Source organism: Tachypleus tridentatus, chromosome 6 (genome assembly GCF_004210375.1).
Source record: "Tachypleus tridentatus isolate NWPU-2018 chromosome 6, ASM421037v1, whole genome shotgun sequence".
Classification (NCBI taxonomy): Eukaryota; Metazoa; Arthropoda; class Merostomata; order Xiphosura; family Limulidae; genus Tachypleus; species Tachypleus tridentatus.
Genome location: NC_134830.1, coordinates 24,300,350 through 24,322,571, shown reverse-complemented (window position 1 = coordinate 24,322,571; position 22,222 = coordinate 24,300,350). Strand labels below are relative to the sequence as shown.

Below are 22,222 nucleotides of genomic sequence, written 5' to 3'. Positions count from 1 at the left end.
AAACAAGTAGTAGTAAAGAAGTCATAACTGAGAAAAAGATTGAAAAAAGGATAAAGACAGGAAACAATGATCAAATGGGTCAGAAAGATGCAATGAAAAGCACTAGAAACAGAATAGTATGATGCTAGATAAATCTCAAGGAAGAAGAAGCAAAGAAGTACAAGTATAAAAGTAGAGGATGAAACAATCTTGACTGGTCAAGAAAGTGTTTACTGTCAAAACCATAGGATGCAAAACCAGAGACTAAAAAAGAATTGGTTTAAAACTGAGGTGGGTGGATAATATATCCAGAATTGGCATAATCTACAGGGCACATGTGAAGAAACTTTGTCAGGATAAGATAACTGATTTACAACAAGATTAAGAGTACTCAGAACATGATGCCTTACTAAGTGTGTGAGATGTGAATGGGCCCAGAATAGGAATTCTATCATTTAAAAACAAACATGTTTCAGTGCCCCATTGTTGACTGATAGCAGGTACAATAGTCAAAATGTCAGCATGGATAATAACTAATTTGTCTCATATAAAATTCAGAAATGACTCAATGAACAGCAAGAAGCTGTAGAACACTGAGGTGCAGAGTCAACTCAACCAAAAACTTATGATATCCAAGGAATGGAGAATCAATCCCAAATCTGAAAGTGAAGCATTAGGAAATAGATTCAACCCATCAGCATATGGTCAAAGAAAAACACCCACCATGATGATGACCCTGTCTGACCCACCAAATTGAAGGAGAAGAAGAACCGAGTCCAGGGGAATTTAAGCAATATTTTTTTTGATGTGCAACACCCTGTGCAAGTGAGAACAACCTTAGTCGAACTCTCCCAAAAAGAAGGAACTTCACATTTAGTAAGAGAAGGAGAGGACTAAGAGTTGACAACCAAGACTTTTATCAATTTCAACTGAAGAGAAGGCTGGGTCTCAATTAGATAGGAGCTGAAAAACTCTCTCAAATGAATAATGTAGTAGCATTGAGATGAGTAGTCAGAAGTACTTCAGAGAGATGATAGCAAAAAACTGGTTCCCAAGGAAGAGTGAAAGGAATAAGAAATGAAAACTAAGGATTTAGAGTGAAAAAAACATGAGGGAAACCCTTCAGATAACCCTAGACGTATCTATAGATCAACAATGAAATTGCACCATAGATGTGCATTGAGCTCCTCAGAATCTGCAATATAGTTACTGGTATCATTGGCACTGGGTTACTTAGCAATAAGTAATTTGACAAGAGGCTGCCAAGACCTGGAAGCAGGAAACAGAAAAAGGGACAAAAGTTGGAGAGAGAGAAAACAAGGAAGGGAAGCAGGAAACAGAAAAAGGGACAAAAGTTGGAGAAAGAGAAAACAAGGAAGGGAAGCAGGTAAATGCTATGGACTATAAAAAAACCAAGTAGGAAAGAGAGAAGTATTGACAAACAGTCCTCACCTTGGACTCTAATGAGTCAGGAATATTTCCAAAAACTATTCAGTGTAAAAATAGAGCCAGAAAAAAAAGACATAGATGGGCACACATTAGGTAAAATTGCATGCCTACTCAGGATATCCCAAAAATAGAGGAGCCAATGATCCAGGGGAAGAACCAAGAAAAACAAGCAAGTCTATATGAAATACATGAAAGAACAAGTATTCCCCAACAACCAGTTGTAGGAGTGGCAGACAACCCAGAATGTGAGATAGTAGACTAAATTAAAGGGTGGTGGTTAGGCATTATACAAGTTTATTTAGATAACTGGGTGGGACTCTTCATACTAGTATAATTTGTTTATTGGGCTACCAATTAATGCCTTTCTACCATAATAGGGACTGGAATGCTAACTTCAAGAGGTAAGTTTTTAACTTTCCCCCAAATAGTAGTACCTTATTTTTCTTCTTATTATTTTTAATTTTATTTTTTCTTCTTTACTTTCAAGAGCAATAAACAGAAACACACTGCAGATAAGCAGACAGTGAAGAGTGGCATGTATGTGGAATGTTGTGGACTTGAGTACTAACATCTCACTCTCCTAATTTCTATCTTTATATCCATTGCTACTCCTTTAACATGGTGTGAATGAAGAATGACAAATTTTTAGGAATCATTCACAACTTCATCTTGAAGATCTCATTCAGTGAAACAGCTAGAGGCAAAAGTCATGAGATTCATGATAATAGTGAACTTACTTCAAATAAATATACAAATATAATGGAGACAGCTGATATGGGCATTCAAAAGTGTTATTTAAAATACAAAACAAATAACAACATTATGACCTCCTCAGGTCAACATCATGTTAAAAATGACTTAAGAAAGTGATGATTACTGTTCATGAATCATAGTGACAACAGAAATAACAATACATGTATGTATTTCATCTATCATTTAAGGTAGTTAAAAGTTTAACATCAAGACTGAACATCTTTAAAGAGATAATTACTGCAGATATAAGTTTTCCTTGGTGTTGTTTGTTGTGGATTTAAATTCTTCTTATTTAATTTTTCATTTATCTACATTTGTTTATTTGCTTAACCCTATCACAATGTGACCTTGTGATAGGTCACTGGGAAACACAAACTTCAGCTCTTAAGGTACTGAATGCATTTTCACAAAATTTGGCAAAATTTCCATAAACTTTAAAAGTCTTGTTTGATTTGACTAACCTCATAACCACCATAAAATGAATAGGAAATAATTCAAAATTACCCTTTCTTTCTTTCTGAAATGAGTACAAATTTAAACAGGAAATCACAACTGTTTAAGTAGCTTGTAAAAATATACATCTATTTATACTTGAGTTTACTGCCTTTTGAACTGTGTCTAACTAATAATCCTGACACACAAGTTGCAAATCACTTGGTGAACATGTAGCAAATTCCATCACTAACAGATGACTCACATGCAGACATCATGAATATTTATTATTATATTTTTCTTTATTGTGTGTAACTTCAACTTATCTAACCCAATAAGTTACTAATTGTGAATTATGGATGTAAGACTAAAATAGAATTAACCACCTGATGCAAAATGGTGGCAACATAAAGAACATCATAATGTCTCCAGTTGTCATTGAAACAGTAAAAAGACAATTCCAACTGTAGGATGTCAATGTCTTATGTAGTCTTAGAAATACAAGTTCATAGTTGAGTTGTCTCCGATGTCTACCAATAGTTTGAGTACGGTGATTCTCCATACTGGGTACGTGGGGAAATCCATAGTTACATCATCAGTGCTTGTCAGCCAATCAGCGCTCGCATAGATGGGTATTTCTCGTTTTCTAAGTGGCATAGAAACACCAATGCAATCGTTCACAAGATGGAAAAAAAAGAGGCCTTGTTCACCAGATTGTCTTGTTTCTGGCAAATCTAAAAGGACTAAAACTGTGAATCAAAATTTAAGAAAGAGTATAGTGCAAAATATCCAGTCATTGCATCAAAAGTCAGTGACAGTCATGCATTTTGTACAGTTTGTCACATCGATTTTTCTGTGGTGCATGGCGGGATAAACGATTGTTCCAGACATATAAAATCAGCATCTCACCAACAGAAGGCTGAGGCGAAGACAAATATGATGCAGATAACAACATTCATGAGTAAGAATTCAGAATATGAAACCATAAATGCAGAAGTGATGTTCACGCAATTCGTCATTGCTCATAATTTACGCCTAGCTGTAGCCGATCATGCAGGACATCTATTCAGAAAAATGTTCCCAGACTCTAATATAGCAAAAAAATATGGCTGTGCTAGAACCAAAACTACAGACATTGTACAAATGTTGGGTTATGAAGATGACAAAATGATTTCAAGCATACTTACTAACAGTATTTAACAGTTTAGCCACAGATGGATCCACAGACATGGATGACTCAAAACTGTATCCAGTGGTTGTACTATATCTGTACGGGCTCTGTCTACAATCATTATGCTCAGTCATTTGAAATAGTTGGCATCTCTGAATTACTATAATCAGCTCGCTAGGCTAAATTATAGTTTACACAATTTGTCTGTTAGTTAAGGCAATTACACTTAACTGCATAAACTAAGATGATAAAGATTGAACAATGTAATGGAGAAGTGTGACATAGTCAGCAACAAGTCATATTCATTAAATATGCATATAAAATATTGATAATTAACAGTCAGGCAAAATCAAACCAAAAGGACGAACTGCTTTAAATACAACAACTCCAAACCTCTGGTTAACGATAATTTCTAATAAACAAAAACAAGTCAAATCAGAAATGTTACACAAATCAAAAGCATCCCATGGGTACAGGTTATAATGACAGATACACAATGTTTCCTATGTTTTGGAAGTGACTGTGTAGATAGGACCCACACTGAGGTGTGCACACATCATTTATCAGTCTTTATTTTTATGAGAATAGGTTTACTGAAAATTACATAAACCCAGACATCTTTGCTTTAAATTAAATATATTATATATGATTTAATCTTGTTGACTAATCTACGACTTCAGTTTGAACAAAGCACATCTCAAAACTTTAACAAAAGCTCAAATCAAAAGATAAGTTATAAACACCAGTTAATTCCACCTCTGGTATATAACAGGTAAACTATCTTAAATCAAATTACTTTGTGTGATACCATCATTAGCTACAAATCTACTGATATCAAAACATACATGTACTATATGATATCCATTCATGTATTTATATAAAATGTTATGATGGGCTGATATACATGTTCATAATGGTATTTATTTTAAAAAAAACCTACATTATAAATCAGTTTCTGTATTATTATGACACCTGATATTAACTTTCACATGAATGTTAAACATTTTTTTCTTTGGCTTTCACATTAAACATACTACTATACAACAAAATAATTCTTTTAAATGTTATTAGAATAAAATGAATGTTTTACAAGTTGATGTGGAAACATTTTGTATGTCACAGCACATGAAAAGATGTTAATGTCTAATTTGTTAATCTATTCCATCAACTTTAGAAACCACACACGCTATAAACACTAATTATATATTAAAATAAAGTTTTTATTTACATTGATGAAAGATGTTTTTACTTTTACTTCTTTGCAAATTCTATAAATCAGTAACATCTCAATGTTTTTAGTGTTCAGTGAAAATCTTCATGGTACTGAAAGAACATTTTCTCTTGTACTGCAGTGTGTCTTGTAACTATATTTCTTAGTAGTTGATATGAAAGCATTTTTACTTACTTGAGGACATGAAAATAATATTACGAGCAAATGCATTGTTGACTTCAATGAATGCTCTCTGCAGGATAGATTCTAAGTCCATAGTATTCCTGCTCAGCCAATGAAGAATATGTTGCTCCATATGCTGACTACAAAAATCAGCACATGTTGTTCCACCATGACCATCAAAAACAGCAAAATATAACAAGTTTGGTTGAAGTTCTTTGATACTGTCAAGACAAAATTATCCAAAAGAAACATTTTTCACATTGTAAAACAAATTACACAAAACTACAGAATGTTAGTTAAAAAAAGTACACAGAAATGCTCAGTGAAAAAAAGTTTTATTTAATATAATACAATGATGGTAATCCCAATAATAATTTTAATCACATCTTTAATTCCATTGCACAAGAGTTGTAAGAATATCTAATTGCATTTCAAATCTGCCCACTTTTCATACTGCACATTGCTGCTGATAAGGGCTTTGACCTGTACCAAAGTTCACAAGATCAGAAGTACAAACACACAAAGCTTCAGCTAAAATGTTACTAATAACAACAACAAGTTTAAAGGTGTATAATGTACAACAGATGTACCATAAACTGTTGATTGATAGTTGATATAATTAAACTTCAGAAATAACAGCTGATAATGATTTCAATATCTTTCTCAATTAGTCATGGTATGTGTTTCAACTTAGGAGGGTGCTAGAAACTACAGACTATAGTACTATCTTTGTTTTTTTAATTTACATACTTAAGTCTAAAATGACTCAAATTATTGGCTGGTTTTTAGTTTGAAAGCTAAATGTTTGGTCTGTAGCTTTAAATTTAGGAAAGAGAAAAATACTCTGAACTTAAACATATTCACCAATTGGTAAGGGAAATATACTAGGAACAATGCTATTACAGGTTTTTAATTTCCAGTACAAAAAAGGCCAACATGGTGAAGAGCAGGAAACACCTGGGTGAAGTAATCATTGATAAATTAGGTTTAATGTTTCATTGTATATAAATATCAGGAATAATTAGAATAATGGCAACAGCATTATGACTATTGCATTGTAAACTAGCAGAGTATTAGATGTGTATTCAAGGATTGTGGCATGTGAAAGAAATCCTATGGTAGTTGTCCATAACATAATACTTTTTAAGAGTTCAGAGTGAATTACTTTTTCTGCATGTTTGTAACACCACATCTATTACTTTCCTGTTGAATGTGTGTCCCAGTTAAAGTTGTGAAAAGTTCTGGTACATTTGAAATATTTACATAGAAGTTTAATTTATCCATTTAGTTGCACCAGCACTATAACCATTTGATAAACTACAAATGTTAATGTACTCATTGTTTTTCAATGAAAAATAACAACACTGATAAGTTAATATAGTATTAAAGTTTACAAACATTTATCACTTCATTACAGTAGTGAAACAAAAGCACAACACATATATTCATACATTTTCTTCTACATTGTATTTTATATTGTATAAATAATAATAATAAGTATGATTGCACTTACAGGAATGATTGGGAAACAGAAAACATGCAATGCAAACTCTATTTGTATGCACCTTTAGCAACCAAATAATAAGTAAACATACAAAATTACAAGTCATACAACCAGTTAATAAAGTCAGCATGCAAATATGTATATATATAAAACCTCTACATTGGTTGGTTGGTTGTGGCATTTTATGGTGCAAAGCAGCTAGACTATATGAACCAAACTGGTAAAAAAATATTAAAGTAAAATTATTAAAACTTGTAAAATGAATCATGAAGAACAAAATACAAAACAAAGTCCAATTTTCGAATTAAAAAATTAAATAGCATTAAAATGTCTAATGGCTCTTCAAAAATTAAAAACAATTCTGAGGTGGACAGTGTCACCATCATCAAAGACACAATCCAGCATCAAGGGTAAACCAGCAGATGAAATATGTCTGTCATCGTTCTAAGTCATAATGACAGCACTACAGTAAAATGTTGAAGATTGTGACTTGAGTGTCACACAGTGGTGTATCAGTCCCAGATAAAAGATAATTATGAGTTCAAAAAACTAAGACTAATGCATAGTCTACTTAGGACTCCTTCTTTATGGAAACAAGAAGGCCAAAGTGCAACAGAAGGTTTTATCTCGAAAAGCTTGTTCTCACATTGTTCACTCCAAGTCAACTGCCAACTGATGCAGAGCTGAGCCTTAAATACAGGACCATAGTCTTCATATGGAACAAACACAGCAATGATGGTGCCAGAACAGATAGACTTAGATGTAGTGTTAGTGAGCTCATTCCCATGAACACCAAAGTAGCCTGGTATCCATAAAAACTGGACAGAAATACATGTTAAAGAGAAATGGGCCAGTTAGTTTTGAATATAGATGAGAACAGGGTGAGAACTAATATGAAGTAATTCCAGGGCCAGAAGTGAGCTAAGCAAGTCAGTATAAATAGTATAATTTGACTACTGCTTAGCTCCTATGTGATCCAGGGCAATAGAAATAGCATACAATTTGGCAGTGAACACAGAAACTGTAGAGAGAATTCTGTGTGCTACCATTGAACCACAACAAACCATGGCGGAGCCCACAGAGTCATCTGATTTTGAACCATCCGTATATATGGGAATGGAAGGATAGTTTGAAATATGTTCCACAAATAAAAGATGTTATTTCCATTTGGGAGTATTTGCTTTCTTATGATCAAAGAATACTGACACAAGATGTTGTCACTAGAGAGAGACTTCTATGATTAAATTTATAAGCTGAATCAGGTGGTCCACCATGGAGTGCTGTTGTTGGAAACCACATTGGATGGGCGAGAGGAGGTTGTTTGTTTCTGACAGACCTTACAGAGGATGGTTAATGTTCATCTTGTTTGGTTCCTCGAATCAGATTGTCAAAGCAACTGAATGGTAGGGAGGACAATAGCCTAGTGCCAAGCATCAAGAAAAGCATTTTCTTGCCACATCCATTTAAAAACAACTAAAAGAATAGTAAGAAAAGCAGGAGAGAGATGGCACAGTATCTCACTGTGTATATTATCTGGTCCAACTGACATACTGCCAGACCAATGAAAACTAAGCTTGAGTTCCAACAGTGTAAAGAGACAATTATAATCATATAGATGATTAGCCTGAAAGGAAAGAGGTGATTGCTCTGTCCGAGTCTTGATTGCTAAAAAGATGGGGATGAAGCAGGAATGCTAGATACTCTGCAAAAGATTTTGCCAAGAGTATTGGCAATACCCTGGGCATCAGAATCTTCCCAGCCAACAGAAAGTAAGATTGAAAGGGGGACAAAAGTATACTGCCCACCGACCTTCCAAATCTTATCCCATATGACTTTGGAAATGGCAGTAGAAGAGATGTTGGTCGTGAATTTAATCCAAGGTTCCCACTGGCTTTGATGTCTTTTGAATTAAGCGTGTTTAGTAATTTATCTGACGTATCTTCCTCTCTTAACATACTAAATACTTTAATTGTAGCTGAGTTCTTTTGAATAGTGTGTAAGGCCAGATTTTACCTCTGGGTAAAAAGTCAGAAGAAGAAGACTAGTGCATAAGGCAAGATCAAATAATAGTTCTGACATTGAGGGACTTGAGCAACCACTGAATGCGACAATACAAAGACAAAGACAGGTGCAGATGTAGACTTTTAAACTCCAGGTACCTTGGAGGGTAAAAGACTCTTCACGTGTGAGAGAAACTCTGATGGAGGCATGGAAAGATCACTCAACACTCCTACTGAGGCATAAGAACAATGTGCAGTAGCATATATCCAAAATGGAATGAGGGACAACAATTTTTACACCTCTAGATAAGAAATATTATTTATAGTGCATAAACACTGTAACCATTTTTCCTCCACCTACTTATGGTAAGAATGAAAGTATGAAAGATGGGACTCGCAACTGCTGCAGTGTGGGTCCAATTAACATTCACAGGTTTCAAGGTCTGTGCTACCAAAAGAAACACATATCAAAGAACAATGACAAAATGCTTCATCATGTTTGAACCAATGATACTGGAAACACCCGATAGTATTAGGAATATAAGACTGTACCTCACAGATAAGATAATCTGCCCTGACAGTAGTAGGTAAATATGGTGATGCAAATACTGATACAAGAGCATTGATAGGCAGCATATTTCCAAAATTATGAGTAGATCTACATTACATAAAATAAACTTCTTGACTGGAGAAATCAGCAAGGATATCAAACTCAAGGATATTCTTTAAATCCCTCTCCACAGTAACTCCATATGAAGAATTCAAGGTAGTATGGGTAGTACATTCAATAGGAATATCCTCAGTGGCCTCTGATATCATGAGTTCAATGAGTTTTGATATAGATATTTCCACCTCAAAATTGGTCCTTCACTGACTTTGGAGAACCAGCAAGCCCCCCTAACCTCTTTTGGGTAATAATAAGGGAGACATTTGATTAAATATTTACCATACAAAAAATGTAGAAAGAAAAGAAAAATAAGGTACAGGAGCAGCCTTTGGCAGTGACTGCTTATCAAAGGTTTCCAAACATGGTTGCTTTCCTATAAATGAGTTGTTGTTTTTTTTTTTGAAGGAGGGGGGGCACTGAGTGCAGGATGCATAAAATTGGAGAAAAGCCAGTGCCCACCGTCTTCACCCACCATGAAGCCCTAAGAAGGGATGGAATACAATGTTAAACAATAACATTGTAGATATGCCAGGGTTTCAAGAGCACTATACCCAAATACCAGCATTAAAACATGTTCATAACACCTGTTGAGAACATCCAATACTGGCAGTTAGTTGACCCTAGTCCAACAGAAACACCCAACTAAACCTTGGAGAGCCACTCCAAGGCCACCCATCTAGAGAAATTAAAAGCCAAAGTGATGTGTCTTAGTGTCACTAGTATAATGTAACCCATCAATGACAACTCCCAAACCAGGATCCTTTCCTTTCCTTCGGGCCCGGCATGGCCAAGCGCGTGAGGCGTGCGACTCGTAGTCCGAGGGTCGCGAGTTCGCACCCGCATCGCGCTAAACATGCACGCCCTCCCAGCCGTGGGGGTGTATAATGTGACGGTCAATCCCACTATTCGTTGGTAAAAGAGTAGCCCAAGAGTTGGCGGTGGGTGGTGATGACTAGCTGCCTTCCCTCTAGTCTTACACTGCAAAATTAGGGACGGCTAGCACAGATAGCCCTCGAGTAGCTTTGTGCGAAATTCCAAAAACAAACAAACAACTCCTTTCCTTCACAGAATGCCACACACAGCAAACATGTATATTGATGTTAAGGCCCCAGATGAAGTAAACTGAAGATACAGAACCTTCCCTGGGGGTCCCCACAACATGTTCAGAAATTCACCTTGAGAGGAAAACCTCACATGTGATTTGTTCATATATGTATATATTAGTAATTGAAAACTATTATCAAATCATTGGCAATATATTTTACAAGTAATTCCTGGAATTATAACCAACCAAGTGACACAGAAATGTAAAAAATTATTACTTTTCATCAATATGTTTTTTTTTTATGTCATTGTGTCCATAAATCATTCCAACAAAAGTTTAAACTAATAATCAAATTCATTGTACATACTAAATCACCAAAATCAATGTTGCAAAAGCTAACATCCACATCTTGAATTTTAATGATCAAATCTATTACTACTGTTAGAATATTTAAGTTTATATAACTATAAAAGTGTGTGTGTTCACTTACCACACTCTGTCTTCATTTGTTAGTCTTCTTCCTGTCACAGAAGCAACTCCTACATTTTTAATTGATATTTGGGGTATTGGCTTTCCAAGTTTGATACTTTGCTGCATCAATATTGGAAGATCAATCCTGTTATCCCAGGTACCTAATATATCGAAGTTTATATGTTGTTGACGTTCTCCTTTGTTTTCAGGATCAGACAGCATCCTTGCCAGTGTTCTTGAAGATGTACGGTTGTAAATTTTTGCATGAATTCTCAAAGATCTCAGAAAAATATTTCTAACTTTATGAATCAAAGAATACATCCTTGAAAAGAGAAATTAGAGTATAAGAGTTAACAACATTGTATCATACATCACATTTAAAAATTGAAAATTTATAAGAAATAAGGTTTAGACTGCAGGTCGATGTTTCAACATTACTTGATTTAACAGTTTCATAGCAACAAGATGGTGTTTTTAGTTATCTGCAACTTTAAAGGATTTCAGACCTGCTATAAAGTGCAGAGCATCTTATTCAAGGGCATACATCTATTTTACTTGAACTTCATCCCCATATTCTTGTCTATTAAACCATCTATAAATTGTTCACATACCAATGACTCTAACATTCCATAAGAGTTGTCCGAATAAAATTACTATAAAAACCCATTAACTTTTTTTGAAGTTTACCTAAGACTTTTCTTTTTTACACTATTAGTGCAATAATAATAAATTAGTTAATTTTCTCCTTTGATGCTTCTACAAACCTGAATGCTTGTATGCTGATGTAAATTGCTGCAGGTTTATGATATAAATAATTTTAACTAAGATAAAATAAACCAACTTAATTATAGAAGGTAACTGTGATATCCAAAACACTGACTGGTCACTTTCTATCTTGAAATCACTTTATAATCTTCATCTTTCAACTCATTTTCTAACTAACCTAAAGACAATTCACAGAATACCATGTTTATAATTTATGTTCAAATATATTAGGAAAGCTTGATGCTGCATCCTTTGAACTTTCTATGCATGTTATGCCCTATAGCTAACAAATTACAACATTATAAATTCAACTTAAAACATAAATAATAAATAACAACAACAAAAATGTTTTGGTATATTCATTAGTATGTTATGCATGCTGTGCCCTATAGCTAACAAATTACAACATTATAAATACAACTTAAAACACAAACAATAAATAACAACAACATAAATGTTCAGATATATTCATTAGTGGATGGATTTTTGTTTTTAATCTAAGCAGGTAGTTTGTTCTGGACATAAATTATTATGAATGGATTTACACATGTTCACACATTCTATTCTGTATCCTGCAACAGTTAAAAACATTGCTAAGAAAAAAACCCTTTTAAAGCACATACTAACATTAAAATAAATACATAAATTAACAGTTTGTTTATAATATTTAATGATACTACCAATGCATTTTAATTTTTCAATCATCTTACCTAACATTAGGTAATACAAATACAAAAAAATACAAAAAACTGTCTGGGATATTTTCAAATATAATTAAAAATAAAATATTCTCAAATAACTATGTGAAGTATGTGTATGTTTTCTTTCAGCAAAGCCACATTAGGCTACCTGCTGACCCCACCAGGGGAATCAAACCCCTGATTTTAGCATTGTAAATCCATAGACTTACTGCTGTACTAGTGGGGGACATATGTAAAGTAACAGTTTCATAATATTTTACAATACCATTTTCACATTTTAATTTTTTTTCAACTAACTTACTTAACATTAGTAACTACTAATGCTACTCTTAAATAAAGTAATAAGATTTGGCCTAGCAATTATAGACCCAATAAGTCTTTTCTGCAGAGGAAAAAAAAAAATTCTACTGAGTCTGATAGAAGAGGCTTTCAAAACTCATTTAGTATATTATGACATAAAAGAAAGTCAACATGGATCCACTATAGGTTAATATTGCCTTATTACTCAGTTAAATGTTTTTGAGAATATTACTTACTTGGATGATGGAAAGTCCATGGATTAAGTGGAGTTGAATTTATAAATGGTTATTGATAACACACCACACAAGATTAGCTTACAAGATCACTGGTAGTAATTGGAGAAGAGACGAATTAACAGGATCATAGGAAGGTTAAATAAAAGAAAATAAATGATTGTTATTAATGGAGTCCAGTGAAATTAGAGACACAGCATTAAATTATTTGGCATTTTCATCTGTATTAAAAATACTAATGTACTACATACTCAATTGGATCAACTGGCAAGTTACACAATTATTTGCAAATTATTACAAATTTCCTTTAACTAAAGTAAATGTAAGGTAATGCATTTCTACTGTAATTTATGTTACACATTCAACATAATAAGAACTCACTGAACAGCAGAACTGAAGAAAACAGTCTTAGAATAGTGGTAGTGAAGTCAATCAAACAATCAAAGCAGTGATCTGTTGTTGTTATTATAGATAATTGAATGTTATATTCTTACACTGAAAATATATTTCCAACAAATAACTGCATCCTCTGACACAACAGCTATTCTCAATCTTCCACTAACCTCTAATGCACTGAAAATAAAATTTTCTCACTTGATGCACTCATTTATACCTTACAAGTTTAACCCATTCATTTAGCATAGACAGAACATGCCACAATCTTCCACCAGAAGTAACATAACACACTCTTCTAGAACAACTGGCTATCTCTGCACTACATTATGTGAATTTCACTTTTGAGATTATGCCCAAATGTGAAAAACAGAGATAAAAAAACTGGAAATGGGGAGGAAGGATAGGAAGTGCATGAGAATTGGTAAATATCTTTCTGAAATATATTTTCATTGCAAGAAAATGATGTCTTCTGATACATTACACACCTTATTTCACACAATGGCTAGAATTCTACACTGAGTAGGTGGTGGGACTGATGTAGGCTACAACAAGAGATCCCCTGCAATATAATGGAACAGGTGTCTTTTACCCTTAAAAAAGTCTAGTGTTGTGAAATAGGTACAAATGAGGTCTAGATTTACTAAAAGGAAGGCCCTGTAAAATATGGAATTGTGTAAATAATGAACATGAGTACACTCAGTACTCAATTGTACAAGTGTGGCTGGAAACAAATTGACTCCAGATGGAGAAGAGTCATGAAAATTATACAGAAGAAAAAAATTGATAGCAAGAGGTAACTCCAGACTCCCACAGCAAAAACAGAAAACCAATGATGAGTTTTCAGAATTATGAAGATTTAGGTATTCGTCTAAACATTGTTAGGTGTCTTCTCAACTACATTCTTGGAATTATGAAGTGGAAGACCATGCAATATCAAAATAAAAATATACAATGTATGGTGGCCAGGAAAAGTAGATGTTTGGTAAACCTTGCACCAACTCCACTCATAAGGAAACAGAGTGCTATGCTGCAAAGCAACCAGAATAACAATGAGGAAGTATGCAAATAGCATTTATCAGACAAACTTTCTAATTCAATCACAGTCTTCTAAACCAGGAATTGTGCACTTGTGTGTAAGCTTCAACTCCACCATAACAACAGGTAACCATCCTGTACCTGGAATTATGAGCAGGAAAATACTGATTCTAACTCAACCATAAGAGCAATGAAAAAACTTCATACACTCAGCAGTACAAGGTGAATGCCAAACTCCTGCCCAATTGTAGGAACAAGGCATCAAACGTTCTACATCTGACATTATGAGGTGAATAAGGTAAGAGCAGAGAAAGGAAATGTCCTGGAACCAGAATTACTAAGATAGAGAGCACCTACTAGTCTTAAATGTATGAATAGGGTGCTATATAACTAAGAGGATGATCCAGCACTGCCTGGTCTAGCTCTCACAAACATCAGCACATCTGGAATTAACCTTTCAGGTAGTGTAAGGAAAAATGGTTCCCAGCTTTGCCCATTTCTCAACATAGTAAATCAATATGAACTTTATAACATGTGCTCCACACCCATGAGGAAGCCTCCAGAGACTAGGAAATTGGAATGGCAAAAGACACGAATGAGTCCAAAGGAACATCCCATTGGAAAAAGTGCAATGGATTACACAGCAAACCTTATGTTAGAAACATACCATGCCTGATTCATTCAAACAAAGAAGTGGCAGGAATGGGCAGCAATTCCTTTCTGCTTTACTTATCATAGTCCATGAGTCCACTATATATTTATCAGAATTAAATTCTACACACTGAAAAAGATATGTGTGTGTGTGTGTGTTTATATATATACATATATACCACTAGATGAGCCACTACTGATCTTGTGGAATACGCCATCATAAATGTAAAGGTATTTTATATAGGTTTATAGGAACACATACTTGAGCAGGCAACTCTAGCCACTATGTGAGGTCACAATGTATAACAAACTAAAGGAAGACCCTAAGAGAAAGATAACAGAATAAGGCCTACAAATTAGTCAAACCACTGCTTGTAGAATCACCACACAAGGTAGATGAAACATCCCACAGAAGAACACAGCTAGATGGTGAACATAATGAGTGATAATGATATAAGAAGTAGTTCACATTCCAGCCTAGATGATTTCCAGAGGATGACAAAAATGAGCTACTACAGATATGGTGATATGTCGAATCTGATGAGATGATACATGATAAAGATAATGCCCTTTTAAGGAGAAGGAAGAGTTAACCAATCTAATAAGTGGACAAACCTAACCCATAATGGCGATGGGGAAAAGATCAAATGAACAGAAGGATTCCAGGGAATAAACAAACAGGAATAGGAACTACAACAGGAACCCATACAAGTCACAGAGCATTGCATGGCTTGCACAGGATACAGGAGGTGATCTGGATCTGACCTCAAATAAATACGGAAAATGAAATAGAAGGAGATAGATATGAGGACAGAGCCAACCTTATTGGCAGTTAGGTCTTGGAAAGGTTTTTTTCTTTTAATAGCAAAGCCACATTGGGCTATCTTCTGAGTCCACCGAGAGGAATCAAAACCTCATTTTACCAATGTAAATCCAAAGACTTACTGCTGTTCCAGCAGGGCTCTTGGAAAGGTAAATTACACATAGAGCACAATATTTGTACTAAGATAAAGGGTATTAAATATATATCAAGACCTATGATTGTATGCCAAAAAGAAAAGGAAATAGATTTTGAGGAAAAATAATACTGGAAACATGAAGCCAAAGGTTCAAATGGAGGTTTGGAAAAGGCAAAAAGGATGACATTGAGATGCCAATCAGGCACAGGATAAGCACATGGAGAAAGAACAGCATGGAAGGGCTGGAACAGGAGGATAAACATGGGAAAAGACCCAGTGGAGTCTGGTAAAATGAAATGTGTTTAACAAGGCAGCTCTATATCCAGAAACCACTGAAACAGAAAGATCTTATGAAACAACCAAGCAAAGAACTGCTAAAAGGTGAAGAATAGAAGGATAAAAGAAAAAAAAAAAACATTGATGAAAAGTAGTTCAGTGTTATTGGAAAACTGACAAGGTGCAAGACCAAACTAAGAACAAAACAGAGGTAACATGCATTATCAGACCCTATCTCCTGTGAAGGCAGAGGATAGGAATGGTAGGATGAAAGACATCTGAATAAGTGTGACAAAAAACAGAAGGAGACAAAGGGAGAGATACAGGTTATGACAACTGTTGAGGTCTCAGAAGAGAGAACCAAGGCTAAGTTGGTCAAAACAGAGCCACCAAAAATTAGACATGGAATGAAGTTGATGAAGGAGAGGACTTTGATAAGAAATGTATAAGTGGGAAGGCATAAATGTGAAGGCCTCTCCATTCCTCATGGGAAAAACCTACCCCTAAAACCATAGGATGAGGAATCAGAAAGATGGTAGTTTATCATTTAGATGTCTGCAAATGCATCTGTGTGAAGGGTTTTGAAGAAAAAGCATAACTAGCAGAAATCTTCAGGATTTAGGGACCACTCTGTGGGAATGACATTGTATGGATGAGATCACAAAAGCACAACAAGAGTCAAAGCACTGACAAGATGACAAGCTGAGAGATGCATCCTGTATTTGTGGGTCCCAAATTGAAGCTCTGGTGTCCAAATACATAGGGGCCCAGATGTGGTACCCTTTTGCTTGATGACGTATAAAACCACTGTGGAGATCTCACAATGTACCGTAATCACTTTTGTTATCAGAAGTAGAAAGAAAGGAGACATAAGTCAAGGAATATATAAGAGAATTGAGATATTTCCCACAACCCACAAGAAACGCATGTGTAAAAAGATGCAGATCTAGATGACAAGATAGAAGAGGAACATCAACCACAGTATTTCTTCTGTCCAATCACTGAGCAAGGTTAATCTGACGATAAGAAGGAAGGACAACCAGTTGATCCAGCACAACAGAAAGATATATGAGCTTCCAAGGAGGCCCACATCACACTAGCATAAGAAGATAAGACCTTGATGTCTAACTGCTCCATATCCCAAAGACAAAGTAGAGAAGGTTGGGCCCAACTGAGGTGGGAATTGAGGAAAACTCTTTAAGTGAACTAGGTACTGTGTAGGGGAAAGGACAGACTTCTCCATTTTGATCAATTATCCTACAAAAGCTGCCTCTAGGAGCAAAGAGGTATGGTTGGAACATATCAAACAGGAAAGGGTAAGAAAAAACCCAGCAGTCCATATAATGATGAAATTGGAGTCCCAGTGAATGGAGATGACAAGTAAATGTCTTGACTACCCAACTAAACATGTACTGCACTTAGGCCAACCCAAACAAAAGAGACCAGAACTTTAAAACCCACTCCTTGTGAATAAAGCAAATAAATTAATATGGAGGATGAAAAGAAGGGAATATGAAGGTATGCACCTGCCATACTTTTTAATAAAGATAAAAAAGCTACAAATTGATCTTCCTGACTTACTTAGAAGAGCAAATTCATTCTCTCCTCAGAACAAAAACCAAAAAAGAAAAGGAGTAGAAAACTTAAATTCTAACACAGACTTATAATAACTGTGACTGTTCAAGAACTGTTAATTTTGTGCTGCAAGTCTAATTAAAAAATTATTTACAAATATGTTACTAACGATATACACACATAAACGTTAAGCTGACTTTGTTGTGGTTAATATCCAGTTTTAGCTGTACTCGCATAAAAAGTTTAAAGTATAGCTTAAAAATGTAGTGAATAATCCACATTTAAATGGTTTGTTTTGAATTTCATGCAAAGCTTCACGAGGGCTATCTGCTCTAGCTGTCCCTAATTTAGCAGTTTAAGACTAGAGGGAAGGCAGCTAGTCATCACCACCCACTGTCAACTCTTGAGTTACTCTTTTATCAATAAATAGTGAGATGGACCATCACATTAGAATGCCCCCATGGCTGAAAGGGTGAGCATGTTTAGTGTGACGGGGATTCGAACTCATGACCCTCAAATTACGAGTCGAGTGCCTTAACCAGCTGGCCATGCCGGGCCTAGCAGTGTAAGAATAGAGGGAAGGCAGCTAGTCTTCACCACCCATCACCAGCTCTTGGGCTATTCTTTTACCAATGAATAGTGGAAATGAACATAATATTATAATGTCCCCACAGCTGAAAGGGCAAGCTTGTTTGGTGTAACAGGGATTCAGATCCTCAACTCTCAGATTACTAGTCGAGCACCTTAACCACCTGGCCATACTGGGTCCTACTTGAATGGTCCATAAATTTTATAAGGTAATGTTTAAAAATTCCTAAATTGCCCATATTGTGAGAATAGTAAAATTCTCTCTTTTGGCATCTTCTTTTCTCTTATTTATTTGTCACATCTCCAAGAAGTATGAAATTCAATGAAAAGTATTCAACATTATATCATTACCTCTCAGCCAACACATTTTTCCAAAACTTCAATCTATTTGGTTACACAGCAGTAAAATAAAATATCAGATTCCTCTTCCCATGCCTACTTGTTATATCTTCCCTTTAAAAATAGTCAACAGTTTTCTCTGATGTTGAATACTATATGAAATATAACCAACAGAAAGCCAAGGTTTTAATGTATCAAATGATGTATTGCATTACACTAGTTTCTGTATTGTCAATATAATTCTCAATATTGTTTTGAGTACAATATTAATTCCCTCAGGAAATGCATTGACTAGATTAAATAAATTTTTAATGGATCTTGTCACATAGTTAGAAAAGCAGAAAAACTGTGATAGTTACGAGATATTATATGCTTTTGAAATATTATTCTATGCTCTCTGGTGCATCTTTTAATCATGTAAAAATATTTATTTTTTGAATTTTATACTTCTTGGAGATGTGACAAATAAATTAGAGTATCATCATTTGTAATAATAATAAAAAAAAGGCCCATCTAACTGTTCTGTTTCTTGCTTTTCATGTGGATTCCTTATCTGTTGTTATTATAAAGTTAAACATAACTAAATAAAGTATAAAAACAAGATTTGCATGAGTATTGTTGAATCACCTTGGTTTGAAAGTAACTTTGTCACATAAAGTGAATGAAATCCCTCACATTTACTGTGCTGATTACAATATTTTCAGTTTATTTTAAATCCATTCTTGCAGTCTTAAGGGGCACTGTTATTGAACCTTCAAACAAGTTAAGAAGTGGATGGAAAAGAATCTAGTGTTTGTTCTTTAGAAATGAAACTTAGTCATCCAGAGACCTGGAATGAAAACTCAACAAAAGGACAGAAATGATTCCATGGTGAAATAAGGACAATTCTGAAACTGATAATTTAGAACTAACAGGTTGATGACAGGTCTGCAATCCCTGGTTTTCTTTGGGAAAACAAAAAGCTGAGAATAAGATCCCAATTGAACAAGAAACACTGGCTTGGCATTCATAATAGGCATGTGAAAAATGAGGATAAGCACCTTTGGTGGATGAAGCTTTCGATAAATAATTAACAATGGATGACACAGAATTATACAACTTAGCCAAATCAATATGCAACTTCAAAAAATAAGGACTAACCCCAAAAACAGTTATGCCAAAATGGAACCATCCTGAGAGGAAGCAATACATCTCTCCCAAATAAGTCCCATCAACAGAGCAATCAGATATGGAGGAAATAGGCTAAAGAAAAACTCCAAAACTTCAACTACAAAAAGATCTGAGGTTTTCTTAAAAATCATTGGAGAATGACAAAATGTGCAAAGAGGAAAAAGTAACACAAAATGTTAATAAGCAAATGACAATTCCATGAAAACTATGCCTGTGAAAATAAGGCAGAACCCTAAGGATTAAAACCTCAGATCTAATAAGGATTTGATGTGTGATAAAATGCTAAAGCATGTTAGTTAAAAACTTGAGTGGGTCTAGGCATACTAACCCTCAAACTGCAATAAAACATATTGTGCATAAACTTCAATGTTAGGTGATGAGGGAAATACCAGATAATCCAAGTTAGAGATGTCACACAAAGAGAAGAAGAGGCATAGCAGGAAAAAGAAGAAACATTCAAAATGTGACAAAACTGGTAATTAATTGGAGGAAATGAGTAGAAGGATGAACGTCCTCTAAAGATGCAGGATGTGGCTCCATAGCAAATGAAAGAGCAGGAAAAAACTGTCTAAATCATCCTCATCCTGAACAAGGTCATCAGCCAGCAAAGACACAAGACATTTTGAAAATCCTATGTAAGAAAGCAACTCCTGATGAACCAACCCTCATGATTCCTTAGCAGGCATTGATCGTGAGGCCTGAGTAATAGAAGTTTGTGTATAACAAGTACCAGCAAGAGCCATGGTGGTAATCACAACATATCACAAATTCATAGTTTGCAATAATTTGCATGAAAATGGTAATTAAAGTCAGTAACACACCAAAGAAACTGAAAAGCAAACTTATCAAAACTAATATAAACAAATTTCGAAAGATTTGAAAAAAGAATTACCAAACATGTAAAGCAACTGAGAAACACATCCGCCTCATAAAATGCCAGTCAAGAAACTGAGGTTCATGTAAAGTAGTACAGAGGGTTCCAGCTTCTCCAAGAATGTGTTGCAGAGAATTGTTGTACCCTAAAATAGCAGCTCAAACTTTTGGAATATAAAGGCTAGCACACTAAACGAGAAAATTTCTTTTCAATACTTTAAAGGGCAATGCTTTAGCATTCATATTTTAATTTAAACCAAAAATAATTTTCATAAGCCTAGTTCCTTTATGATTGTAAACTTTCTAAAATAGAGGATAGGAAACTGATCTTAATATTTCAAATGGGTCTAAATAATTTTGTGCAATTTGAAAACAACTGCTGTAATTACACTCCACCCTACTAAACAAGTATTTAAAATGAGTTTATAGCCTAATGTTAGGGCACAACTTAAAATCTTTCATTGTCACTCATCAAAAATGTAGCTTAGCAATTATTAGCGTTTTGTTACTTGTACATTTGTAGCGTTATTTCAACAAAAATCATGTAAAGAATAGAACGTTAACATATTTTAAACTTCATTTTATTTTTGCAACAAAATAAAAAACTGGCTTAGTACAGTGAAATATACACTTATACTAATAGTAATAATAGTATACAGAACTTTAAATGAATTTCGTACTAAATTTGTAAAAAAAAAAAAAGATAGAGAGTTTATCAACTATTTCACTTGATCGATCACGTTTGAAATTTTGAATCTTGTTAAGAGCAGCAATTACGTTCTAGTTAGTTTACAACTTACCTGTGGTAGTTGTACGAATCATACACACGGGAATGAATGCAAAAGTTGAAGAGCCAAACAATTGCTACATTTCGCTCTGAAATTTCACCACCTTAATAACACTAACAATACCATATATATTTGAATCATATATCACATACACTGTATAAACATTTACCTTGTTCTTGTCTGTCTGCTAACATAAACATCCCACCTCTTTTTTCAAGCGTAATATCTCCCTTGGCAAGTCAACAAGTTTGTCAAAGGAACTATACTGCAAATACCGTTAAATATAGAACAGTTCTCTATGTCATAGGTGTTTAATAACTGTCAATATTTAACTTTTAACAACTTTCTTTTATAATGTTTAAAAGGCACAAACTATTGCCCTGACTTATAAATTAAACTAATGAAAAATACATCAACTGCACTATATCTATCGTACCAACGATGCCTTTCTCACAGTACTGCGTTCGACAAATTAAAAATGAAAGAACTATAACACATACAGCGTTAGTTGAAGTGGTCTTGGCGGTATTTATGTTGTATCGCCAATGCACGTAAAAATCAAAACTGTTTTGATATGAACAAGATTAAGTAAGTGAATTGCAATTATAATCAATTAATTTTGTTTTATTTTTAACACTAATTATCTATTTATCATTGTTATTTATTTTCAATAAACATTATCATCATTTAGAAGAACAGCTTTTTTTTT

At 34.4% G+C, this 22,222-nt stretch overlaps 1 protein-coding gene across 11 annotated transcripts in view; it reads right to left on the bottom strand.

The window, feature by feature from the left end:
* The window catches only part of LOC143252106 (protein phosphatase Mn(2+)-dependent 1K-like), a 52,022-nt gene extending 30,002 nt beyond the window's left edge, over positions 1 to 22,020 (bottom strand). Inside the window, exons 1-4 of one of the 11 annotated variants that reach the window (XM_076503740.1) lie at positions 21,526 to 22,020; positions 12,867 to 12,955; positions 10,884 to 11,186; positions 5,190 to 5,398 (exon numbers count right to left, since the gene is read on the bottom strand). In XM_076503740.1, coding sequence (XP_076359855.1) covers positions 5,190 to 5,398; positions 10,884 to 11,186; positions 12,867 to 12,886 — 532 coding nt within the window. In that variant the 5' untranslated portion in view covers positions 12,887 to 12,955; positions 21,526 to 22,020. The remainder of the gene's footprint in view (positions 1 to 5,189; positions 5,399 to 10,883; positions 11,187 to 12,866; positions 12,956 to 21,525) is intronic. The other 10 variants (XM_076503747.1, XM_076503741.1, XM_076503748.1 and 7 more) reach the window with 10 other exon arrangements.
* Between the last annotated feature and the right edge of the window lie 202 nt (positions 22,021 to 22,222).